We start from the raw sequence: 27,268 nt of genomic DNA, 5'->3' as shown, positions 1-27,268 counted from the left end.
AGAAAAGAAAAGAAGAAAAATAAAAAACTGAATTGTGTCAAAACCATTACCATCTGCTCAGCCAAACAGCAAATAAAAGAAAACACACTAACTGTTTTTAAGTATCACAAATTAATGTACTGAGGTTGAATTCATGTGTTAACTTAAGCATCTAAGAATAAACTTGAATTGAACTCATTTTGCCATAGCTGGATTTTTTTCACACATTTGGAAGTGTATCTGATCATATTCAGCCATCAATCTTCCTCATTATTATCAAATAAAAAAAAAATAGACAAAAAAAATTACTGAATTTAGATATATTTAACAATAATTTTTGGGGTTTTCTGCATTTGATATACATTTTCCACGGTGTTTCACAGAACCCCTAGTTTCTATATTTTCAAAAATGTGCATGCAGCTAAGCATAAAAAATGCACCTCTTTTGTTTTTAACATGCACAGATAGCAAAAATGCATCTGCAGCTGCAGCCATTACATTCCTAAAAATCCAAGTAGGCCTAACTGGTAATACAAGGATGTACTCGCTTTAGCAGTGTCTTTTAAACTTCACAGAATGCACTGCTGACCTTGACAAATCCAACTCAAAAGTCTTATTTTTTGCTAAAGGGACATTGCAAGAGGAAAAAGTCACATCTAAAGTGTTAAAAAATTATGCCACTGGGCTCAAAAAAAATTGCATTAATTTATATCAGGTATATATTTTCATCTAAAACATTATTGTAAATGAAAAAATATTATATAATAAATTAGAATCTTTGTATGTACACATTATAGGCTTGACTTTTTTTTTTTTTTTTGGAGATGGCACATAAATGACTTTGCTCAATTTTCTTTTGCCTGTTTGCCAGACTATTTTGCAGAACACGCACAAAGCTTCAAGATTGCTCACAACACCGATGATTAGGGAGCCCAAATAGAGAGATGCTACTGGCCAAAACCAGGGAAAACAGGAGGTAGTTAAGGAGGCTTAAGCTTCTGTCTCCACTTCTGTTTTGTGGTGCTGGCACTTCAGCTCCCAGCATAGTACCACAGCTTTTCCCTGGCTCCTGCACTCCCTGTGCCAGATGGAGGGAGCCAGAGGGAAGCTGCAGTGAGATGGGAAGTGTGAGCTGTTACCTGCTTCAGGCTTGTGTGATCCAGCAGCAGAAGGGAGAGCCTCCATGCCCACTGGCAATGCATATCCGACACAAGCTGAGTTTTTTCACTTCCATGCCATACACTGGTAAGTGGGAGAAGCCAGAAGCCCAAACCTATATGGGTAACATCTTTCTGGGGGAAAGATAGAGGAGTGTCAGGTTTTATTTCTCTAGCAAAACCTGAATCAGCAACAGTTATGGATATATTTGTGTGCACTGGTCCCAAATTACTCTGTTGTGCCCCTGAAATCAAAAGATGCTTTTTGCTGGGTGGTTTTAAGACAATGTTTACAGCCATGATAAATTGTGCTACCAGTGAGTTATCTCCAAGGTACTGACAGGATGGTTACTCATCACATCTACATGTCCAGACACCCATTTATTTTTTGGCTCTGCCATTCATGCCAGAGAAAGGTAGAAGACAATGTTATATTACTTTGCATTTCTTTGTGTGATGCATATTTGCAAGCTGTAATATAAAATGGTTTCTAAATTCTGTATTTCCTTATTCTATACAACAAACCAGGAAAAGAGCTGTGTGACACAGGCCACTATTCACCATTGTGACTTTTCTTCAATTATGCTGACGCAGGTTCTGCTTCAGTCCCAAACTTCTTACGGGTTGTGATCAGCAGATTATTTCAGTCTGTTAGAGTAGACACTCTCTATTGCAATAAAACCCATGCTGCACTGTGCTTTAAAGAAAAACTTTCAATAAAAATATCTAAATCTCATAAAATATGTGTACAACTGTTACAGTTACTGGGCCAACATTTGGAAACCATACCTGTGTCCAAGGAAATAGCGCTTTCCAAATTATCTGGACGCATTACGCTCCTCAGCACTGCTCTTACATGCAGACAGGTGTGACTGCACATACAAATGTGTACTGTCTTACAAAATCAGGAGCCACGTGCTCAGAAGAGAACCAAGGAAGAAAACTGAGACTGGTTTTTGATTCTCTTTGAAATAATTTGGAAACAAAGAGCAGTTAAGAACAAAACACATGTCTGGGAATCAATGACGCCATAAATCCTGTCTAAACTTATGTAGGTTGTATCCTTTACATCTCTGCTTGCACATGGAAGTGTACTCATAGGGAATTACCACATGATAATTACACAAAATGGGCTTCTGATTTGATTTTAGTTCCAGACAGAGCTCCACATTTGAGAAACTGGCGCGTTGGTGGAAGTATGATCTAAGAGACCTCGTAATCACTTGGCATGGAGACCTATCCTCCCATCACCAGGAGTAGTCCTTTCCCTCACAGATGAGATACATTTGTCAGGCACTTGGGGAGATTTATATTATTAATGCCTATGTCATAAATTCATCCCTCAGAAAAGTACCCTTGATGCTCAGAGTTATCTGGTTTTGTCCATTTCAGCTTTTGAAAAATTTAAATGTTACTGCAAGGACTGGAACAAATTAACAAAGTGAAAAGATCTGAGCCCAGACTGGCATCATGTGCCCACCAAACTTGGCTTGACACATTTTCTTAACATGAGCATGCAGATCACGAGTAGTTTGAAATAAACAGAATTTGCGTTTGCCTGTTTATTGTTATTTGCCTAAAGCACATGAAAGATTACTATAAAGTTGTCAGAGAAATGAAATATTTCCTAATCTGTATTTCAAATCAGTAACCAACCTTGAAGTGCTAATTAAAGATGAAGTCATGTTAATGTTGTAATGAAAGTGCCTTCAATACTGCAGTTGAGCCAGAAGTCATATTCTTAAAAAGTACATTTTGCTAGTTAAGCAATTATCAACATAGAACTTACAGATAGGGACTTTAAGTGGTTTTTAGGCTTAAAACTTTACCATTAAAGTGTTTTCACTGAAAGTGTAAGTTAATTTGTTTTTAACTCAGGTGGCAAGTTTTGTATCCCATGAAGAGATGGAATGTCTTAGAGGAGAAGAAATCCCTGCAGGCCAGACATTCCAGTAGCATCAGTGGTTAGAGCTCTTGAATCTTACTCCCACTTGAATACAACTAACAACATCCTCCTCCCTGTTTTCCTGCGGCTTTCATGGAAAAAAAATAAAAAATAAAAGCATAGTTAACAATCTTTACTTTTTAATTCTATGATTTTAATGGTTAATATACTGATAAGAGAAAAAAGTCTACCTTAATAATCTAAAAATTATAAATCCAGTATACAAACCATGTGATTACTAAGCTTTTACACAGCATACTTTGCTTTTTTTTTGATACTAAAGAAATATTTAAACACCAGTAGGAGTATTTTTAATTAAATTCTGTGTTACATTTCACTGTGTCCCCTTTCTGCAAGACTATGTTTTTACTGCAGCCTTCTGTGACTGGAAAATTCAGATAAAACCATGTTTGAGGCTACTAAAACTGGCATTAAATTTTGCTTCTGAACTCTTCTAGTGACTTCATTAATTCTCTGAAACTTAACTATTTTAGGCTTCAGAATAAGAAAGAATAAAAAGAAAGAAGAACATTCTTCTGTGAAAATACTGTTTCTAATGCACTGTCAGTGATCACTTCATAGATCACCAATAGTTCACACAGCATAAAGAGAAAACATGCAGGCAGGAGTGCTAGTTGACACAATTCCTTTATGGTTGCTGTCCACAGAGTTGTAAAGCTATTTTTCCAACCTTGACCCTTATGTAAGTAACTGGAGAGTATTGTCATGAATCTGCAAACAGACTGGCTGAAACAATAGCTCTTCTTCAGCTCTGTGTTGAGAACTGACACTTAACATGAAGCCAATTTAAATGTCAGCGTTATTAACTGTTTCTCTGCTGATCACTCCAGCAGAGCCACACATCTACCACTTTTCCTCACAGCTTTTAATATTTCAGACAAATGGAATGGCAGGCAACTCCTGGGTTAGACTATAAACCTCTGGGGGAACTGTGGGACGATGCAATTATAGGACTTTATTCAATGTCAAGTTTTGAGGGATTTAAAACGTAAAAAAATGCTCTCATTTACACATTCACTTGGGCATGTACTCCTCATACAAGTATAAGGAATATGTTTGCACCTGCAGAGCAGGAAGGGATCAGTGACAGGCAAGACAGCAACCAGAGAAAAGGGACACTTGACCAAAGTGCAACAGGAAGGGCCGTCCCACCATCACTGGGGTATATCATCTTCATGCCATATACACAAAAATTAACCAACCCCTGCATCATTTACCTCTCATCACCTCCTGATCTCTCAGTGGTATCTCTGATTTTACACAAGTTTTCTCAAAGGGCTCAACATAACAGATGAAAAGATGTTTTATGCTGCACTCGACTGAGATCTGCCAGTGTTTACTCGTGCCCCATGGACTCTGCAAGTTACAGAGCTGCTCTCTCTTTGCCAGACATCTACAACAAAATCCTCTGCAAACCTCCTCTCCTGCCTCCAGATGTATGTAAGGATACAAATACCATATTAAACCTCTGTCTTTCATTGTCTCTTTTTGACAAGCTATTAAGAGCATCCAATCTTCTCCCCTATGCTCCTCATAAAAGGACTAATCTCTTCTTAATGCTTTAGCTTAAGGAAAAAAAGAGATGGCATGCAAATCATACAGGATCTAACCAGAGATGACAAATGGTACATCTGATATAGCTCATATGAAAAACATCCTTCTCCCCCGACCCTTTATTTAAAAGCGTTAATTGTTATTAATTGCAATAGAAATTTGGTGATGTAACCAAAGATTATATTCATTACACTACTAAAATACACTCTTTACTCTAATTAATTTTCAATACACATTAGACTGCATTTTCTTACAATCTGCACAGATATTAACTCGAACAAAGCACACTGCGCTGTAGTGTTATTAACTCATATTTCATTGAAAGGTCATTCTCCCCTTGGTTGTATCTAGAGGGGGCTGGAGTTAAATACCTCAATATCCTACCAACAGAATATAAATGGAATTACGGAGCACCACTGTTTATTCTTAAAAAATTACCGCTTCTCTTGCTTACAGAGCCTTATCTTGTGGTCATGATGTGGTGGGTATGTGCAAGGTGTCCACCAAAGCCCTCATGAGAGAGCAACAGCTCTGCAGACATCAAGGTCAGTGAAGAAGAGAGGAGGAACTCCAGGCAAGGAGTCCTCCTCACTTCCTGAGGAGGAAGCAGTGGCAGAGACAGGGTCTGATGAACTGACCACAACCCCCTTTCCCTGTCCAGGAGGAAGGTGGGGAGAGGGTGTGGTTCAATTTCTCATTATCCTATTCTGATTAGATTGAAAATAAATTTAACTAATTTTTCTCCAGGTTGAGTCTGTTTTGCCCATGACACTAACTGATGAGTGATCTCCCCCTATTCTTATCTTGACCCATGAGCCTTTCATTATATTTTTTGCCCCCAGTCCAGCTGGGGAGGGAATAACAGAAAGGCTTTGGGGGACACTTGACATCAAGCCAGGGTCAACCCATCACAGTGGGGAAATGTAAATGCAAAACTTCTCAGGCTATCAGGCTCTTTCTGGATCTCCTAAAAAAAATTCCAGCTTTTCTTAGTTCATTAGGTTCGCTGTCAGTTGTGTTTAAATCCATTTCAAAGAGTTGCATCGGGAAGACAGCAAGATTTTCTAAAATGTTGTGCTGTACTCCTAGTTTTGGGCTCACAAGAAGCCATGAAGGAAAGCAGTGAAATTATAGGTGTTCTTTTTCATTAAGCTCTGTCAGAAGTGTGGCAGTACTTCTACCCAGACTACGCATAAAAAAAAAGCAGCCAGTTTTAAAAACATAGCAAAACCTTCACAGGCTTGTGCTGTTGCAGCTAACACAGACCTTAGAATACATTAAATCTGTGCTTTAAGAATGCTTATTCCCAAATAATTTTTAATGGACATTCCTAATCTCCAGCAAATAAGAAAGCTTACTGTGCTGTTCATGATTTTCACTGCTGTGTGTCACTGTTCGGTTTCATTTAATAACCTACAATCGCTCAGCACTTAGCAATGTACCTTGTGTAAAGTACACACCACTTTCCTTCTGAAGTATCACTCTTGGTTTTTCTGCCCACACTCCCATTGTGTGGGTGGCATATAAAACAAATACCTCTTCCTGCTGGTGCAGTTGCCACTTTTCATCTCTAGTACAATATCCATCTAATCAGACAGTGCCTGTAAATGCAACTTAAAAGAGCAGGTTGTAATTTCATTAAAGATGTATTTACTGAGCTAAAACAGCTGTTCTGGGCTGGAATGCAAAAAAAGGCCTATGTGATTGCTACTCAGTCATTTTTAAGGCAACTGAAAAATACATTTGCTGAGCTAACCTCACTCTCCCGAAGAGCTGGCACTGCTAACTTCTTCTGTATAAAAGGTTTAAACAGTTATTATAGTGTGTCATAAATTTTGACTTGTAATTGAAAATCTCTTCACTTCCTAAAAAAAAAAAAAAAAGTACTTATTACTTGCTATATAATTACAGACCATGCAGCTGCTCTCTTCGGCTTCACTAGAAAATTTGAAGACATGAAACACTGTACAAACCTTATTCAAATGTTATTAAATTGCTAGTCATAGATCTGCCACTCTCATGCTGTAGGCTCTCAAATAATGTTATTTTCTCTCTGTTACCAGGACTAAAATGTAGATGAATAAAAAGTTAATCCAGGCCATATTGAGTTCCCTACCACACAGAAGACCATCAACTCCTTGGAAAGAAAGTAAAATCTCTATTTCTGCTGAGCAGACATCAAAGGGAAAGATACCTGAACATGTGCCTAGCAAAAAAATTTGATGCAAGAAGACAGATTTTTATTTAATTTTCAGTAGGTCTCAATCATTATGCATGGCCACAATTGTCTGAGTCACTTTGACACAATCTTTGTGCCATTTCCTTGTGCCACTTATAATGAGAAAAAACTCTATTCACGAAATAGTGAACTTCATATTGCAGCCAAAGACACAGGACTGATGACCCCACAACATCCTGTTCACCTCCAGTAGTTTGACATGAGTCATACTTGATTAACTATTCCCCACCCTTTTTGTACTGGGGAGGCTGTTGTGTGAGGCTGAACTCTTAGAGCAATTAAAATAAAATATCCACCATGTGCCTCTACCTCTGATTCACAGTGCATTTCAGTCTTGGGTCACTGATTTGAAGTGGACAGCTTCTGGAAAAAGGCTTTACATACCCCAGACTTCACACTGGATTTGATTCTCCCTGTTGGTGCAGTAGCAATGTTTAGATCAACAAGATATTAATTTGCTGGGACCAATTTAGGCTCTAACAAGAATTTTAAGCACTGAAGAATGCAAATAATTCTTTATAACAGTGGTGCAAAAGAACTATGGAAACAGTTATCATACATCACTCACACTACTGTTTTCACCAAGTAATTATCATTTTTTTAACTCCTGCCCATTCATACACAGAGGAGCTCCATGACATGTATCACAGTTTGAAATCTCAAATCAGGTCTACAGGATGTTGGATAAGTAACTTCCATTAGTGAGACCGAAGTTTCCCAGGCATTTTAAAAACTGCTACTCAAAGAACCACTTTAAGGCTTTAAATTCAAAATACAGACTATCATAGTTGGTTTAGATCATCAGTTCAAAACAACTGAAATTGGGAATTACATTTTGCATCATCAGAATAAACTGTCTGTTCTCAGATTTCAAGCATGGTTATTTATATACTCCTGGGCAATTACACAGACAATTTGACAAGTAGCCAAATTATTTTTTTTATAAAGAGTCATGTTTTCAAACATAGTAATTTCTTTAGAAGTTGAATTTTTTTTCTCATTTAATCCAATTGCAACTGGAGATGCTTAAAGTCCATCAGGGACCTTTATAATCAGGACTTTAAAAGCCTGAAATTATTTTCCAATTACTACTCAACACACCAATCGGTGCAGCAACACTGTTCACATTTGTCACCAGAAATCACTGGGATCGCTTTTCTCTTTGCTTGCCACATGGGTCACTAAAACAACCTAAAACAAGATAAGGTGGAAAAACAGACAAGGATTTCTGAAAGACTATGGATCCACTATCACTGGTTCTGGCATTCACCTGGAGCAAATTACAGAAACAAAACACAAAATAAAAAAATTCAGTTTGTCCCACTTTGCTGCCACTGAACTAGACACTTGTGAAAACTGAATCAACAATAGACACATTTAAAAATCTGCAGTAATTGTTGAAACAGATACCTACTATAATTGTCTTGCAATCTAGGGATGATACCAAAATGAAATTATTGAAAAAATGAAAACAGACAGATGTGCAAAGAACACTGTCAGCTGTAGAAACAGGAAATTTATATTGAAAGTTATAAGACAAATAGCTCAGAGATCTGCTCAGAAATATTTTTGCATGTAGGAAGAATAACAAAGGGAAATTCTTGAGGGCTTTATTTATCATTGAAGATGCTAGAACTCTTAAATTACAGGAGCTGAGAAGCTGAAATATAATTTGTCTTTCACCTAAAAAAAATCCCTTAATTTCAACATGGAGAAATCACTTTGACATTCTTTGCAAATTTATAAAATTTCAATATCATCATTTTCTCATCCATCCATTCATTCAGACTATACCTGGGCAAATTCATTCTATTTGCTGGTATTAAATAAGTCCAGAAAAAAAACAATAGCTTTTGTTTTAGAGGTTCCAACTTTATCTCCTTGATTTAGTATCATGAAGCATGGTTTGGAAATATCCACTTTTTGGACAGTGAACATATGCTCACATGTTGTGCTATATAAATAAAAAGAAATGTGTCTTTCTATAGAATAGAAAGCACACAATGTTAATTATCAGAGGCATTTGCCTCCGAAGTGCAGATGTTGGAGAAAAAGAAGGGATAGGGTCACTAAAAATATCTAACAGAAGTTCAGTCCAACCAAAGACATCGTGGGTTCATCATCTATTACTTCTGCTTATGACACCTAGAAGGAGGCATGATTTAAAACAACAGAAGCAGCACAAAAGCAAGAATAAGTCACAGAAACACAATGTATTTACTGTGGACTACTCTACAATACATACTTAAAGAGCAAGCAAAGAGAAAAATCCGTCTTGACATCCAAAAGTCTTCTCTAGAAAATAATATTTTGTGTATTACATTCATACATATCTGTCACTCTAATAAGAAAAACAGCCAAGTCACTTTTCAAATTTGTTTCAAATGCAAGAAAATTAATTTTTTTTAAAGTACATATATACATATATATACATATGTATCTAACTTACACAGAAATGTTTTTGCTAGATTTTGTATTTTTCCATTAGTATATTCAACTAATGGAAAATATCAGATATGATAGGGGAAAAAAAAATAAATAAAGAGGCACTGTGCATATCAGCTGCTAAAATTAAAACTGTGCAAAAATAAATCAGGACTCCTAGTGCCAGAAGGACTTGTTGGGTTGTGGACACCTGGGTTCTAATTCCTGTTCCCTATTTCCACGTTGAGATGTTTTAATGAAATAATGATTCAGCATCAAAACAAGAAAGAGTTCCAGAAAATGAGGTCCAAAAACTGCTCTGTTAGTTGAAAGGAGCCAAACTAATTTAAAACCCTTTTGCAGGAGAGACTCCCTTCCCCTGCTCACTAAAATTTTCTCTTTGTTTGTTCCACACTAAATTAATCTTTCTTGAACACAGGGGGCCTGTTCCAGATTTCCACTCTGCTTTACACTTCTGCTAGTCTGGCTTTTCATTTCCTCAAGAGGAAGGTTTCTCTCCAAGACTTAACAGACATGAACTGAGGAGCCAGCAAAGCCCACCATGCTCTGCTTGTAATTCACCTTGCCAGTGCAAAAGAGCAACTTTCCTGCCAAATTTTCTCCCTCTTGGTATCAGCACATCATTCTGAAGGCTACTATCACTATTACAGTCCTAAAACATCTTTACTGTCTCCAATAAATTCACTGAATACCCATTGTGCTCACAACACCTACACATCACTCTTCTTTCCTCCACAGGAATCTGTTACCTGGACAATTCACCCAGGCTGGGTTTCCCTACACAGCTGCCTCTGGAACAAGATTTGTAGTGCCAAAAGAGCAGCAATGTGGGAAATAAATCTTGAACACAATGTCAAAGAACGAGCTCTTAGTAGTAGGGATGGATTCCAGCACTGTGCAGCAATTGAAATCTGAAAGTGAACATGAACGTGGCTCTCACCTTCCTCTCGGTAAGTCTGCATCGTCTTTCTTCCACCGGACTGTGGGTGTGGGATCCCCCTGCACCTGGCACCGGAAATCCACGGCCTCCTCCTCCAGCACCACTTGGTTGATCGGTCTCCTGAGAAACGTGGGCCGCTCTTGAAAGAGACATTAAAATTCCACAGTGAGTCAGAGGGCTGAAATGAACACTTTTTGACTTTTCAGCATCTTGTTGCTTACCCGTCCTCAAACAGAAAGGAGGCTGCGCTCCACAAATTCAGACAGTGAATTTGATGATGTGCATCAAGAGCCAGGAAGAGGTTCTGGTTCTGGGCTGGAGAGGCAGGGGCTGTCCCATCCTGCCCTCCAGCAAGAGGCACCAGAAGGCTGCCTGTGCCAGGACCCAGCTGCCAGGCAGTGGGGAGGCCTCTGAGGCCGTGCCCTTCCCTGGGAAAGCTGTGGCTCTGCAGCGCTGCACACACGGAGCCTGAGCTGGGAGCTCCTGCTGCAGCACTGTGTGAGCTGCCAATGGACAATTCCTGACAATGGGGTCAGCCTGCCTTTGGCAGTGATCAACAGCTTGATGCTGAGGAGGAAAATTTAAACTCTGTGTTACGCACCTCAGGCAATTGTGAGCTGTTTTGCACAGGACAGAGCTTCCCTGATCCCCATCGCCAACTTCACCAAGGAAAACCAAATTAAGGTCCAAATAATAACTTCTGTTTACCCTTGTTATGTTAGGCTGCACGGCTACAAATAGTATTAATCACCATAATGTTGTACAGGCCTGCTTAAAATCCAGATGCAGAGCCACAATCTGATCTCAGTTATACTGGTACAAAATCCAAGTACCGGTAATTTCATTTGAAAGGATGTCACTGGGGTTAGTTTCCAAGTTGCATTTGGACTGTACAATTTTTTTTCTGTCCCCTCAGCCATACCACACTTTTATTGTCATAAATTATTTATGCTAGTCAAACCATTATAAGGCTGGGTTTATATGAAACAGTATTTCCACACAAGACAGGGATTTATCATAAAGACATTTAAAACTTGGTTACACACTAGGTTTCATATTTCACTCTCAGCAAGTTAAGGGATATGATGTCACTTAAAAAAATTACTCAGAATTCACACAGATACAAGCAATAACAGATTCTGACTTAGGCAGTTTGTCTTGATAACTACAGAGCTGATTTTATAGGTTTGTTATGCATGATTACTATACAAATAATCAAATGCAAATAATTTTTAAAAAAAGTTAAAAGAACATAATCAAGCTGGCCACACTTACTGACAGAATTAAGGCTGTCTGCATGTCTTTCAATCACTTCCTTTCTGTTTATGATGCCTTTGTGACTGATTTCAATTATATGATCACACACTATTTTTTCCCCAAACATCTCCAGATTGTTGGTATTCATTTAATGAGCAGGTGTTTAATATTTCCCTTTAGTTGTACTGTTTAGAGGGTGGCCCCTTGTCTTACTACTCAAACTGCACTTCAAAGACAGAATTATTAATTTCCTCATGATCTCTATAACACCTATATTAATGATAATCACCTCACTTATTTTCATAGCTCCTCTCTGAGGTAAGATAAAGATCTTAAAAAGCAAGGTAAAAAGTATCTGCTGAATTTTGATGTTCAACCCGAGCCACATTTTTTTTGTTTTTTGAGGAGGTGGGGGGCGGGGGGGGCCTTGAGTGGAAATGAAGTTTTAATTTTGTGTGTTCAAAGCTCAGCTTCCATTAATTCAACTGCAGACAAAAAAGTGTTCACCACTTGTACAAATCGTAATATCAGTCAGAAAATGAGGAACACAAAACCACCTGTTAGTAATTATGTAAATGAGTGACAGCATCACACAGGAATTCCTTATTAGCAGGGAAACCTATTGGCAGGGGAAAACATATTTTGTCAGCAGAAGAATAGACATGCTCAAGAATCTATAACACTTTTCCAGATGATAGAGATAAAAGAATGTCTAACGGGCAAAGATTCTTCTCCCCAAGCCATTGCTTTTGTCCTATTCCTATTCCTACCCAGGATCTGCAGATTCCAGCAATGTTTGGGCAAGTAAATTCATTTCTAGCCTCTCTACTTATATTGAAATCTTCATAATTTCCCGTTTCAAGTCTGTGTACAAGCCATATCAAGCTACTGACTGTTTCCTTAGTAATTTTATCTTTTTTTTCTAGCCCAAAAATATCACTTTTCGCACCTGGAACCCAGCGGGTTCACAAGTCCAATTCCCCTTCCGATTATCCATGCCTTTCCTTTCTTTGTACCTCACAGCAAATGGACTCTTCTCCAGGTGTTTGGTCTACACTTGAACTGGGGCTGCTTTTCCCCAGGTCACCCAAATACGGCCCATCCACAAACTTAACACAAGAAAATTCAGCTGAAGTACCCAAGGACCCTCCCAGGAGAGCGACAGCAGCAGGAGCACAGTGCAGATGCAGGAGAATGCTGCCCAGATCTGCATTCGTGGGTTCTTTGGGGTCTGAATTGATGATGCTACTACTTTTTTTTTAGGCTAAATTTGTATATTTGGCTAAATTTAGTGAAAATCTTCTGGGCAAACCAAAACCAAAGTGCATGTCTGACATAGTGTAGCTATTCTCAACATATTTTTGGTACCTGATATTCATGAGGCACCTGCACTTCTCAGGACAAAAAGCTTCATCCATTCCTCTCATTCCTGCCCATTTCACTCCAATTATCCCCTTTTTGCCTCCAAACTGCTATAGAACTTCAACATTCTTAGAGAAGAGTGCATTATTTTGTCAATTTAATTTTGTCCAGTAAAATAAGTTTTCCAGTTAGGCATGGAAAAATTTGGACAAAGCCATTTCAATTTGATAAACTTATTAAAACTGGACAAAGGAAAAAAAAAATCACCAAAAGAAATTTATAAACCTAATGCTGAGCAATGTACTTGGCCCATCTGTAATTATGTGAATCTGGATGAGAATATTTTAATGACACTTTCTGTAAGTTTGCAATAGCATCTTTTTCACAACTTCTCTCCTAAGAGGAGCTAAGACCAACTCCTGCTCTCAGCTCATACAGAATACTCTTCATTTCAGCATTTGTTTTTCAAGACATGATCCTAAACTAGGAAATTTAGATCCAAATCAACACTCTAATTGGTGATTTAGAGGTACTGGTTCATCCCCATTGAATTTAAACAACTCCATGTGTGTCTGTGCACTGGCTTGGTCTGCATACAAAAATCATTTTAGATTTTTACAGTGTTTACAAGAGCGCTGTGTAAACAGCTAAGAAATTAGAATGTGCATATTTATGAAATTTCTACTTCTGGCTGTAAATTTTTCTATACAGGAGATGAGAAAAATAAATTCCTGTCTCATTTTCAGGAGAACCCAGCTGAAGAGAAAGTAAATGGCCCTGAGGTCATTAGATAAATCACTGGATTCCACATCAAGGCAATTTAGGAGAATACACATATGTTTGTTTCATATCAGCTTCTAAAACTGTAGATTTTCAAAAACCTTTAAGAAGTTGTTAGAAAATTAATAGCTACGTAAGGACAGAGCCCAGTTAGCGAGGACATGCAAATATCAACAACTGCTGCTTCCATTTTTCCATCATCTCTGCATTTTGCACAGCGTGAATCAGGAAAGAACAAGCTATCTCTTATGTTGTTTCCTGTATTTGTATCACTCAGAAAACCCCTTGAATATGTCCAATAGCTAATTATACAGCTATAAAGTGATCAGAGTGAATGCCATTGCCAGTGCAATTAACATTCTTTATGTGAGATTAGCTGGATTTGAGTCACCTGCATAACTTGCTTACAATGTTAATCTCTCAGGAGGCAGAGCACTGCTTGCCCAAGCATGTTAAATAAAGAAGGTTTCTTTGCACAGCCAGGTCAAATTTAGTTTCAGAGCTAATCCTGGAAAAAAAAAAATCTTTTTTCATATTTTTTCTTCTGACATGGCTTGCCCATAAAGCCTTGTGCTATAATTAAATATTGTTACTCTGTCAACAGCATCCAGAGCACAATATATTTTAGAAACAACAAGAAAGGGTGATAAATTAAAATCATAGGCATGTATAAAAATTTTAATATACCTATTTTATAAGCTTTCACTGAGTAAATAAAGTACCCACTTCCCAGACTTGCTCTGATGAATATTAAAAATCTTTGAAGAGAACTATAAAATAGGTCATGGTTATATGTCATGTCAGCCAGTCATGCTATTACTAGGGTGACCTTTATAACTTCAGAATAAACTTTGCTTGCAGTTATAAAAGGGGATTGTTAATGTGATCTGGACACACACCTACAATCTGTTGCAGTGCTTGAGGTATGTGCTGCAAGGAAACCCACAGATCTGAGCCAGAAATGGCAAAATGCTTTCCTTGCTTTGGGTGCTGACACAAGTTAACCTCAGAACTCAATTTTTCCCATATTTAACAATTGGTCTGAGTATCACAGTCTATTAGGGAGACTCAGATGACCTTCAGATGTATTATTGCCCTTTCCCTGCTCCTCAAAAAGTTAGACAGACACATATGGGGCCTCAATCTAATTAAAATGATCCTAACTACCTTAATATATTTTCTCTGCTGAGGAAACTGCTAGAGTGAGGGATTTGATGGTCCTCATAATGCAGAGCTTCAATCTGATTTTGAATTGTTCTTGTTTTCTCTGTCTTTGCTGGAGAGAAGACATCGCTTTTCTAAAATGTTTTTGTGTTCTAAAAAGAGTATTAAAACACAAAAGGCTTTGGGGAGGGATTTAATAGCAAATAGTTACATTTAAAAGCTTTTTGCACTTTAGCATTCTTAATCAAAAGGGAAAAAAAGGAAACATTAGATGGTGGGAAGTAAGTTTCACTTCAGAATGCTGTCAATAGAAGAGATATTTCATTAAATGAAGCGTGACCTGGATGAAGTAAAACTCTCTGCCAAAGAAAGAACATGTGGAAGAAGACAGGATATTACGATCTCACTAAACTTACCTATGTGGGCCAAATAAATGAAAATAGAGTTGTAAAAGCAGGTGGTTTTACATTTATAGATAATCTTCTACTGCATCTTTTTTAGGCACTTTTCCCTTTTTGATTTGAGAAATAAGCATTTGTGTAGTGATTGCAAACTCCTACACCGAGCAGCACCCAAGGTGTGATGAGCTTGGACAGTACAGCCAGGGAACACCAGCAAGAGGCAAATGCAGTAAAATGAATCTTATCAGTTGCTAGTGGTTTTCTCTTTTTATATACATCTACAACCATGTTAATTACAGTTTTTACTGATTGTTACATACAGACTTTGGGGCAAAATCAGAGAGGTTTTTCAGAGCTGTACTGTTATCCCATAACAACTTCTTGGTATCTGTGAATAACAAATATTCTAAAGTTAAACTGGCTTTTTGCAAACTGCTACAAGTAGACTGCAAGTGGAAAATACAGGGATTTGAAGAAAACCAGGAGAAGATTTGATCTGAGGGACAAAATACACACTGCTGATTTCCCTCTCTTGACCTATGAATGTATACCTGTTTTTTGGTAGATTTTTCCATGTGACTGGGAAAGCTTTCCAGGATACAATGGGTCAAGACTCTGCTCAGGCCTTTCACATAGGCAGAGCTCAAGAAAATAAAATGGGGCACAATGTCTTCTTTAAAGGGATTTTGGGCATTTTTTTCTTCTAATGCCATGTCATCATAGTACACTTTTTCTGAAACTAGGGTTTCTCTTTCAGCCTGACAATATCTACAGAACATCAAACACAAATACTTCCTCAAGCATCAGACAAAAATACCTCTTCATCCCCCAGGACCTTATTAGCTGAAAAAAGGTTCAGATACCAAAGATAAAATCAAAGATTAATCCAAGCCAATCTTTAATATGTCCAAATTGACATATCTTTTAAAGATATTTTTGTACTCTTTCTACTTATGCTTTATATTCTTTTGAGGCTCTTCTAAATATATCTTTTTCCACTGCTTGATGCCAGTCTCTTGAAGTTGATATACTAAAGCTTTCATTGATTTCACTGAGCTTTAGAATCAATATACAAGATATACCTTTGTACATTCTCTTCAAACATGCTATTTTAAGTGCAAAGGGAAATAAAAGAGCATGAAACACTTAAAACCACTTGAAAACTTATCTCAGAATGGTGAAGTAGCATGACAAAATGATAAAGGTTATCTTAAGGAGTAATTCCTTCTTTATTTAATTTCTGGCTCCATATTATGTATTTACAAACAAAGCTTTCTTACAAATAGGAATTAAACTGTTTCTGTTTTGCATCTTGCTTTAATTCTGTTCAGCCAAGGGCTATGAGCCCAAACACAAGCAATGCAGCCTAATTTGTATCACTTACACTTCGGAAATCACCCTTTAGAATAGTGCACACACAATAATCAAGTCCCATGCTGCCTCTTTTTGTGAACATTAGGACTGAGGTTATTAACTTCCTTTAAAGTGCAACTTCAGACTGTGACAGACCCTGTCTTTGTGCTTTACTCCAAGATTACACCTTGGAGCCTCGTAAAGGCAAAAACTACCAGTAATGCTTGAAAAAGATGACTAACAAAATGTAGTGCATCTTCGTCACTATTCAAAACACACTTTTGGATAGCACTGCTATCTGATATTTATGGTATTTTACTGTGAAATCTTGTCAATTTTCTGCTAATAGAAGAATCATGACATGGGAACAATCTGCATTGACACTACTGGTATACTGTAAAGAGTGTCTATATGTTGAAAACAATGTTTCCTATGCAGATAAGCTTGGAAAAAAATGTGCAAGTTCTACATGTATTACTCATAACTATCTCTCAGTAAAAGTTATTGAATGGGTACCTAGCCAAGTGGACATATTCTGCATATAGGAAAATTTTATTTTCTCCCCCTACTGCTTCCCAAGGTTCTTATGGCCCATTTTATTTTACTGTTTCTAAACTCAGGAAAAGTGCAATCTTTCAGGCTAGGCTTCCATGCTGTTCCCCTTGGGCCATCAGTTCCCACCACACTGACCCAGTTTTTCCAGAGGCAATGCCTCAAGCTAAATTTACTGTACAGGGAGCCAGAGATCTGTCACAAGTCACATGCAGAAGTTAACTTCAGGTATTACAGAAAAACTTGGAGAGCCAAAAGTAACAAGTAGATGGCTTCTGGAAAGATTTGAGAACTGGTATGAAACAGCTCCTTTTCCTACATAATGTTTTTACTAAGGCTCCCTTCATACTGTGGAAAGGGTTTGGAGGGTTATTATTAGTCAAAGGAATGAGGACATGACTGAAGACATGACCATGATTCTGGAAAGGAATGTATATAATTAATACACATTTCTTTCCAGAACACCTATAGGTTTGCCAGTCACCTGTTAAAATTCTCTAAGTCTCTCAGTCAAGATCTCTTTTATTTTTATTGTCCGTTTTCAAATATGTTCCAAGCAGATAAAGTTTGGCACACAAATTGCATATAAGCATTTCTAGTACATTTTTCATCACCAATTGCAGTATTCCCATGTTCCTCAGACCCATGAGTCGTATTAGAGGAGGGCTGTGGACCTACCATACAATCCTGGTGGTTTTGCCTGGGTTCAGTGAAGCCAGTTTGAACACACAGAGCCTATCTGATGTTTCCCAGAGTCCTTGGATTTATCTGATTTATTTTGAGTACTTAGAGTGATTGGACTGTCCAGTAGATACATTGCTTCCTGGAAATATCATGGATAATGCTCTCCAGTTAGTGTGCACGTCCTTGCTCACACATGGGCTGCTGCCTGGAGTCCAGGAATGGAATACAACTGCTGGAAAGCATGGGCAAGTCTCCTCCTTTTGTATGGAGAAGACCAGGACTACCCTGGATATGATGTTACAGAAAGCCCAGTGCACCAACATAGAGATTCAGGGCCAGGAGGCAGCCAGGAAATGGGCACAGGGCAGCCAAACCATCTTGAGAGACAGCAGGTCATAACCTAAGCTATTCTTGAACAGCAAAAAGGAAGGTGGGAAGGTATCTGGGAATACCCAGATAGAAGGGGAAATGTAGATAGGAAGATACCACTGTAGGGAATTTTAAATACAATTTTCTTTCGCTAGTCTAACACAATTAAGAAGGATTAAAATATCTAATTTCATTTATTGCTGATTTTGTTCAGTATTCATCAAATAGTTTTATATTGTATTTTGCAAGTTTATTGCTATGATTATACCCTGTAAAAAAATCAGAGCATTGTAATTGTCTGTATTATTTTACATATCAAGACAAACCTAATATATTTCATAGCTCTGCAGGATATGAAATTACATGCACATTTCAGTTTTCATTCCTACAGTTCAATGCTTTTTAACAAATTATTTTCTTAAGGATTTCTTAAGGCTTCATAGTTTAGGACTGCAATCTGCTTGCTATCCACAGGGAGTATTACCAGAGATTAGCAGTACTTAAACTGATGAAGGAGATATGTCATGTCTCTTTTGCATCTGTATAAACCTACAGCTCTAACAGATTGGCTGGAAAGGGCATAATAATTTGACAGAGATCCTTTTTCTGTTTTTTTTTTGTTTCTTTTTGCAAGGTATAATAATTCTGTCTTTAAAAGCCACATCTTTCCAGGAATCCACAACAAACCAGTTGGAGCGGAAACCTTTTCAGTCTTGAAAAGCCAGAAATCAGCATATCCTCAGAAATTAATGAATCTTGCCTAGCAAAAATCTTTCTGTGCCTTTTGTGAATTACATAATGCATATATTCTTTTTAAGTGGATATACAAATGTTGAATTACACATACATGCAAACACAGAGATGGCAATATGCCTGACTGGGTTTCCAGTCCACCCTAGTAGGCAGAAGGTGAAAAAATCTGGAGCATCTGCTTCACAGAGGACCTTAGGATTTCTATTTAAAGTCTCTCTGGGGTTTCAAAGGGTTTTGTTTGGAATTTCAATACTGTATCAAGGATATCAAAGAGGTGTAGCAGGAGGGAACATTAACACTATTTCTCTTTTGTCAGCATAGACATGTTTTCCTTAGCAGTGAGGCTTTTTTCCCTTATTGATCTTCCTTTGTTTGCTCAGAACCTCTTGACTAATTCCTACAAACCCACGACTGTAGGATGTACCACAGCATGATTTTGTGGCTTCCCTTCTTATGCAGTTGTGAGCAGGATGGATCCAGATCTAGGCTGGGTTATTAGTCTGTCCTTGCTTTGGACCCTAACCATGAGGCAAGTGCTCCTAGCAATCAATTTCTTGTGTTGTCCATCAGGTCCAAAAGTTCTTTCACAAAAGGAACTTATTCATTTTTAATTCATTCAGCAGCACCAAAAATCTAAATGCTGTCCTGGCTTACAGGAGGAAAAGCTATTTCAGGTCCTCTTAAAAATGAATGCCAAAATATATATTCAAAAATTTGATTTTGGAATTGTCTCCAATGATGCTTTACTGATCAAGTGAGGTTTTTTGTGCTATCCTACAAAGGTTTGATTTCACAAGCTCTCAGGAATATGAAATTATTTAAATAGGCAATCCTGGTCTAAATCTCTGGTAAGCAAGCATCGTCAACTGTAATAGAAGCAGCTTAATTACATTTGGCCATTCTGTGAGGGAGAGCCTTCTCCTGCAATAACATCTCTGGTTATACACCTAACTGTGGCACTCTGGTCAGACTGAAACTATGAGCTGAGAAGGAGAATGTTGAGCCACCGCAGCTCCAACATTATAAACTGCAGCTTCTAAAACCTGATCTCCTTCTGTGAAATGCATCTTGAGCAGTACTGCTGCGTTTTGTGGCTTTTTCTTGTGTTTTGGTGAGCCACCCAGGGTAATTCAGGCTACATTTGCAAGGAAAAAGCCATAGAAGCAGGGGTCTCTTTACCAAAAACAGTCAGCTCTGCAGGGTCACTGTCGCGCTCCCCCACCATGTTGGTCCCCACACACGTGTACATTCCTGCATCGCTTTTTCTGGTGTTGGAGATCATCAGCTTCCCACCACGGATCTGTTTCGACACAAGGAACATATTTTTAACTTCAGGTAAACAAAATACATCAGAAAAACTGCTACCTTCTCAGGCAACAAGTTCCACAACCAAGACATCCCAAACTTTTGTTTGTAAATATATTTATAGCTTTAAAATTATATATTTAAATAACTTTAAGCTGTTCTAGAACACATTTTTATTCTGCTGACTTCAATTTGCAACTAATTTCATCTGCATTTGATTTTATTCCTTTGGTTTTCATTAGATTCCTTATATTTCAAATATTACATTTCTTGCTGCCTCTTGGCAGTACAGAATACTTTTATTTCTTGCACGGTGATATGTAGAGCATATGTAGATGTCTTGACATCTCTCTGAAAATAAAAGGCAATTTGACTTAGTTTTATTTAGTTAATTTTATTTTACTGGTGTCTGAACAGTTTCCTTGATCACTAATAAAGACAGATTTTCCTCTTTTTGTTGAGGCAAACAGACTGAATCTGGACCAAACTGGGAATTCACCTGACACTTAATATTTTCTTGGCTAAAAAGGGTGCTTGCAGAGTGAAAGAGCAGGGTAATTGAAAGAAATAAAGCAAAAATTTGTGGCTTGTGAAGTCACAGTGTCAAAGGTTAGACAACAGGGTGCTTCAGAATAAGCTGGGAATTTAACCAAAGAAACTTGAGAGTCAGAGAATGATAGCCAGTTCTCTGCCACTCTTTGCTCTTCTACTCTTAGGTAGACCCTAGCATTGACAGCCTGGTCCAAAACCAGCAACAGCTCAGATTCTTTGGCTTGGAATAATTCCTTCAGCATCCAGAACCACTAACAAGCTTCCTGATAGTACCTCATGTTGAGTAAGGTCAGCACTGAATAATTCCATATAACATGAAACTTTATTGAATAAATATTAATGGCAAAAAGCTAAGCATGTAAAAATAAGGAATGAAACATGTTCCCACCCACTAATTTATCCCATTTGCTTGCACAGACCATGATTTATCTCTAGTCACTTGGTAAGTTAAATATTTCTGCTGGATCCTTTTTCATTCAGTACAAGAAATGAATGCCCACAGAATTCAACCAGTGCTACTCATTTGCTCAACATTTATTCCTTTTCAGGAACCTTAATTCTTTAGAGTATGACTCTGGCTTCCATTTAGACACATCCAAACTACCGCAATAACTAAAACATTACTGGTATCATTCTAAGATGTTGGGTTTTCCCGCAGGGATTATTTGTCCTCCTCATAGATTGGGCTGAATTTACTTATAAACACCTCTCTGATATTTTCAGTTTGGAGAACTGAGATGTAGAAAAGGTAAAACCAAATTGGTCAAAGACATCCACTAAGTCCTTCATCTAACTGAGCACCTCCTACGACTGAATCTCCAGCTCTGATGGACCTCTGTTACACTGGATTTACAAACCAACCCTCAAAGAAGCTCAAGTTGGAGAGCCAGACCAGGAGCCTTCCTCCCTCATTTGGGAAAGCTCAGAGAGGCAAACTGCCAAGAATGAAAACAAACCTCTATGGGTAAGGCCATAAAGCTTTATGTGTGAGTTCTGCTGGGCTCAGCTGTGGGCCCTGTGCATAGAGATAAAAATCCAGCTGGGCTGTACTCACACTGATCCGCTCCTCTCGGTCGTCAATACGGACTTTATCTTTCTTCCAGTAGATGGTGGGCTCGGGGTGCCCTCGAGGCGGCTGGCACTCCAGTATTGCAGGCTCTCCAGCTGCCACCACCACGTCTGTAGGGTTTTGGCGGAAGTCATCCCGCAGCACTGAAGCGATAAATGAAGGAAAGAGGCAAAAAGAATTAATAGAAGTGATGGCATTGTAAGTGGAGGGGGAAAAAAAAAGTAGAAACATAAACTATTAAACTATTAAACAAACAAGTCTCAACCATTATTAGGTGATGACTTTGCTTCTTAAAAGATCTCAAAAATGAGGCTGGGCAGATATGTCCTTTCATCCAGTGGAGGCAGACTTCACAAACAGGACTTTTGTTTTCCTGGTTTTTCCCTTTCCAGATAAGAACACTGCTCCGAATTTAAGTTTTAAAGACATGTAGCACCCGTTACTCATCTTAACCTTGACAGGACCACTTTCCACCATTACAAAAGCAGAACTGCAGGTTGGATGTTGAGTTATTTTCATGGCAGAAAACAACCTGCTGAATATCTGCCTTGTCTGGGTCTCCAATTCCAGCAGAAGCTCAGTAAAAAAGGGACAGAACTAATACTGAGCTGCAGAGTTACACCTTGGCTAAGGGCATTGACATTATTACTGTTATTATTGCATTTCTGGCACATACATGCTAAAATGGTCACCAGTTCTGAAAGGTGTCAGAGAAATAAAACTGGCAGTAATGTACTTCCAACATATTTATTTCTTCCTTCTATATTTTTAGTTCTAATATTTTTGACACCTTGACCAGCCCTATCCCACTACATTGAAAAGAAAAGAGCATTTAAATCACCAAGCTGTTTGAGAACTAAATTAGGCAACACAGGCCAGCTTCTTATGTAAATCAAGCTTCTGTAAAGGATTAGGTCCAACTAGCCGGCTTCAGTGTTTTAGAATGATATTCACTTCATCCTTATTCTTCCATGTGTCCTAGTCTCTAGGTTAATTGACATTCTTATAAACATAAAACTGAAAATAGCTCTAGATGAGCTACTGAAATAGAATTTAGGGCATTTCCCCTCCCTGAATTTCTGCTATGCGTGGCTTTCATTACAGCTTTAAAAGAGTTCTCGCCCTTAATGGAACCAGGGCCCTCTGAGAAATTAGAAAACACTGTATCCTAGTGAAGGGGCAAGTCAGGAAGAGTTCAGCAGAAATTGCTCAGTCTCATTTCATAAGCAGAGATAATTTACTGCTTTCAATGTTAATAAAACGTGCCCCATTTTAACATTTGGAACTGAATATTTTTCTCTTCTGTAATAAGCCAGAAGAAAAATATGATTAATACATACAAGAATTGGTCTCTGGATAGTCTGAGGTGAGTGGGCTGTATATATCCGGCACTCAAAATGACATGGAGGTAACTTTTATTGTTCTGCATTTTGGGATATACAGGTAAATCCCAGAGGAAGGAGGGGATTAATTGGAAGTTAATTCCTTTTCTAACACACACACACAAAAAGAGTGACTATTTAGGTCTCACTCTTGAAGCATAAAATAAATTTGACAGGAGGCAGCTGGCAACAAATGCAGCTCTGACAAGAACCCGTAGTCTTCTTAGGTGACACACCTAATAAACAACAAAAAACTCAATCCCCAAATATTTCTGAATAATACAAACCTTCTGATTCACAATAATCAAACTGATAGAAATGGAATTTATATAACTTCAAGATCAAGTGGAAGAAATAATTTAAGCACAGAATTAGTACGATGAAGATCATATTGTACTATTGGCAGAGCGACACTTTGCAAACCCAATAAAGTCAGTATCATGGGAATGTCAGGGAAAGAACCAGAAAAAAAGTCTTATGAAATCATGGTTTTTAGGAAAGTAGCTTCATGTGTCTCTGTGATCCCCATGATACACAGGAAGAAAAAGTCTAGAAATCCTCTAGACAATGTTTTGCCCACGTTTGTATAAATGGCAAATAGATAAAAATTAATTTCTGCTATTATTATTACACATGAGATAAATATTATTTTTATTGGCTTGATCCTACTTGCAATTACTGAATTTCAGTGCAAATCCATTAGTGGAAAATCCTCAGAAAATCAGCAGATCCCATCACATAATGGTTTTATATTCCTGACTCCTGGCAGCAATGTTAAGGAAAGCATTTTCCTTGAACATTTCACACTGCTGTATGAACCTGACAAACACAGTTTCTTGCAGTGATACACAGCAAATTACATTAACTTTCTCTGAATCATCCCAGCAACTGTGTTAGGTTCCAATCAGCCTCAGAATATGAGGCTAAGAGGTGATTTGATTTTATCACATTCCTTTACCCAAAGTCTCACTGCAAAACTGGCTTGAATAGAAGACAAAATTGATGCTACAGGCTTTGCTTAATCTTGCTCAGTACCTCAGCACATATCTGAATCTTGAATAGATATATATCACCATTTCCATCTAAAGCATCCTCTGTTTTGGAGGGGGAAAAAAAAGGTTGGAGAAAAAAGAAATAGGGAATAAATAAAGCAATGACAGAAAAGCAAAGATAAGAGGAAAATGCATGAAATATAAATTAAAGTGAAAAAATAACTCTGAGAAGAAGAGGGAGAACACCAACTTTAGGGAGACGAAAAAGAAAAAGCCAGGTAAAGGAAGAGAAAAGAAAGAATAAAAGCAGAGGAAGAAACAAGGTAAAGAGCCAAGGGCACAGGCTGCCATTCCTGTGATTCAGTATTTTAATGCAATCTAACAACAATGAAATAAAGCACAGATGTTAATCTGATCAGCCCAGTCACCCCAGAACATCCAAACATCGCCCCAAGAGAAAGGGGGCAGGGAAGAGGAGGGCAGAGCATGAGCTGGTGAGCTTGGCTCTCCTCCTGGAGTGGCACAGGAAGCCACAGAAGGAAGAACCATCAACTGGAAGTTGAGTTCATACTATTAGAACAGTAAATTGAAAAGTTGCAGCACAGCTTAGTGCACTCACCATATCTAATGGTACAATCATCTGCGAAAACAGAAAAATGATTGAGAGCTGCAGAATATTCCTCAGCCAATTATCCACAATTGCTGGATACTTCCAAATGACTATTAGTGTGCCTGAGCAGACCAGCCTCTCCACACACAGGCAAAAGAGTTTTGTTCACTTGAGAAGCCAGCCATCCTCAGGGCCCTTTTGGCAGGCCACAAATACTAATGTTTTAAAATTTAACAAGCAGCACTATGCTGTCACCAGCCTCCTTTTCCTCTTAAAAGCAAATTGTTTTGCTTTTAATTTTACACACAGCTCACTTTGTGCTTGCATGGGTGTTTCCCTGTGTTTTTGGGTGTTACCTTACATTCTTTACTGTGAGGGTGACAAGATCAAAAGAAGTTCTGGATGCCCGATCCCTGGAAGTGTTCAAGGCCAGTTGAGGTGGAGCTCTGAGCAACCTGGCCTAGGAAAGGTGTCCCTGCCCATGGGTGATCTTTAAGTCCCTTCCAAGCCAAACCTTTCAGTGATTTTATGACTAAACAAGGGGTGCCAAAAAGTGTCCCCCACACTGCATGCCAGCCCAGAACTGCAGCACAACCATACCCCAGGGGCTGCTCTCTTCTACCAGCCCGATGGCAGCACAAACACCCCCACGTCTCAAAAGGCAAAGCCTTGCAAGGGCAAAAGCTTCCAGATGGCCGAGCCCCACTGTCTGGAAAGGCACTGAGGGACTGGAGAACTGCAAAGAGCAGCTAAAGTGTACACACAGCCTATGATGGCACCCCGGACAAAAGTTAATTAAAGTTTGATCGGTCTCTTTGTGGCTCAAACAAGCTGATGCTGCTCAAACAAGATAGATGTCTGCGAGCAGTCACTGCAGTCTTTAAGGCAGAAAAGCCCTGTACAGCCATGTCCAGGTAGCCAGGAGTGTCACCAGGGAAAGGGAGCACATCCAGCAATGGGATAAACACGCGGAGCACGCACCTGCCAGAGCGAGGGATGAGGGGGAAAGGAGCAAAAAGGAGCCCCCGCTCCCAAGGCAGCTGCTAACCAGCACCTGCCAGCTTAGGCCCAAATCCAGCCCTCGGTCAAACTGATGCTCATAAACTCAGGGAATTACATGGAAACTGAATTAATTTCCTCGGCTGAGGTTCCAGCAATTTGTTTAAAGGAAGTGGAGATAAAGCCACGATGTTTATGGGGTAGGAGGGAAGGTGGTGGGGTCAAAATTATTCTAGGCTAGATATCCATGCCTTAATCCTTCTTTCCAGCTTTCAGGCCCTTAGAAAGAAAACATTTTTATAGGATTTACATTTACATGATGATTACAAATAACCATCTGTCTGCTTCCACTTTTTCAATCTGGTCCATGTCCCACGAGCCCCCAGCCTGTGGTCAGAGCAGCTAAGCTGGAAGGAAGAAGTGGATGCCCGTCAGGAGGCTTTGGGATAATTGCATTCTTCTCCCACCAGCGCTTGTCTCTCTACCTCCTCCCCCTCTGTGTGCACGGCGAACATCTGAAATTACCGGGGACAGGAGGGAGGGAAAGAGTATCTTTGTTGCCTTTTTCAATGAATTATAATGTCCTAAAATACAGCTACATCTGTTGTGCTGACTAGAGGGTATAAAGAGATATCGAGTAAATATTAATGCACTTCTGTAACTTGGGGCCTGGTAGTTCATCTTCCCCCTCCTGTTCTGTTTTATCTCAGGATAATATTATTCTCATCTAAAGATTTTACACAGCCGCATCGGTGGTGGTTTGGTCACCTGCCACACCACAGGTAGGTCTCCCCTGATCCAAGGCACTTCCCCACAGGCATTTTCCGAAATCCTCATCTCTCTGTCGCTGCTCTGGCACTTCCCTTCTCTGATGCATACTGATATGAACAATCGACATGAGTTATTAAGTCAAATAACTGCCCAGATGTCATGCAGTGGGCAGATTAAAGGATTATTATACTTTAGGAAGCATACGGTGCAGGGAGGTATTTTAGATCTTGACTAATGTGCATGATCTGCTGAAATGGCCCCTGAGCAAGCCAGCACTACCTGCTGAAACAGGGTGACAGAAAAAAACCCAAGGGGTCACAGACAGCTTCCCTTGTGAAGAATAATAGACTTTATTTGAAGATGCTGCTGCCTGACCTCTTTGTTTCAGCAAGTCTCTGCCTCATTTTGTAAGGAAGATTGTGACAAAAACAAACAACCTTGGCAATAGTCCTAGGCAAGACTCTCAGGGAGTTCTTGAGCTCCCTCTGCATGTGCAGAGGAAAAATCTGCAGCCAGGAAAAAGCTGCTACCTTTAAAAAAAAATATTATAAGGAGCTGTATTTTCTCCTTATTTTTGTTATCCTCTGCCTATCTCCTGATACTGATACTGCCTAGCAGACACGAATGTTAGTT

At 38.8% G+C, this 27,268-nt stretch overlaps 1 protein-coding gene across 28 annotated transcripts in view; it reads right to left on the bottom strand.

The window, feature by feature from the left end:
- Positions 1 to 27,268, bottom strand: part of ROBO2 (roundabout guidance receptor 2) — a 1,015,778-nt gene that overhangs the window by 123,794 nt on the left and 864,716 nt on the right. For 26 of the 28 annotated variants that reach the window (XM_086883509.1, XM_086883528.1, XM_086883511.1 and 23 more), the window contains 3 exons: positions 21,867 to 22,024; positions 20,135 to 20,255; positions 10,281 to 10,419 (listed from right to left, as the gene is read on the bottom strand). In XM_086883509.1, the coding sequence (XP_086739635.1) occupies positions 10,281 to 10,419; positions 20,135 to 20,255; positions 21,867 to 22,024 (418 nt within the window). Of the gene's footprint in view, positions 1 to 10,280; positions 10,420 to 10,501; positions 10,779 to 20,134; positions 20,256 to 21,866; positions 22,025 to 27,268 lie in introns of those variants that run through there. The other 2 variants (XM_086883534.1, XM_086883533.1) reach the window with 2 other exon arrangements.

The sequence above is a fragment of the Cyanistes caeruleus genome, chromosome 3 (assembly GCF_971803275.1).
Source record: "Cyanistes caeruleus chromosome 3, bCyaCae1.hap1.1, whole genome shotgun sequence".
Lineage (NCBI taxonomy): Eukaryota > Metazoa > Chordata > Aves > Passeriformes > Paridae > Cyanistes > Cyanistes caeruleus.
The sequence above is the reverse complement of the archived record's forward strand: the minus strand, read 5'-3'. Positions and strand labels throughout refer to the sequence as shown.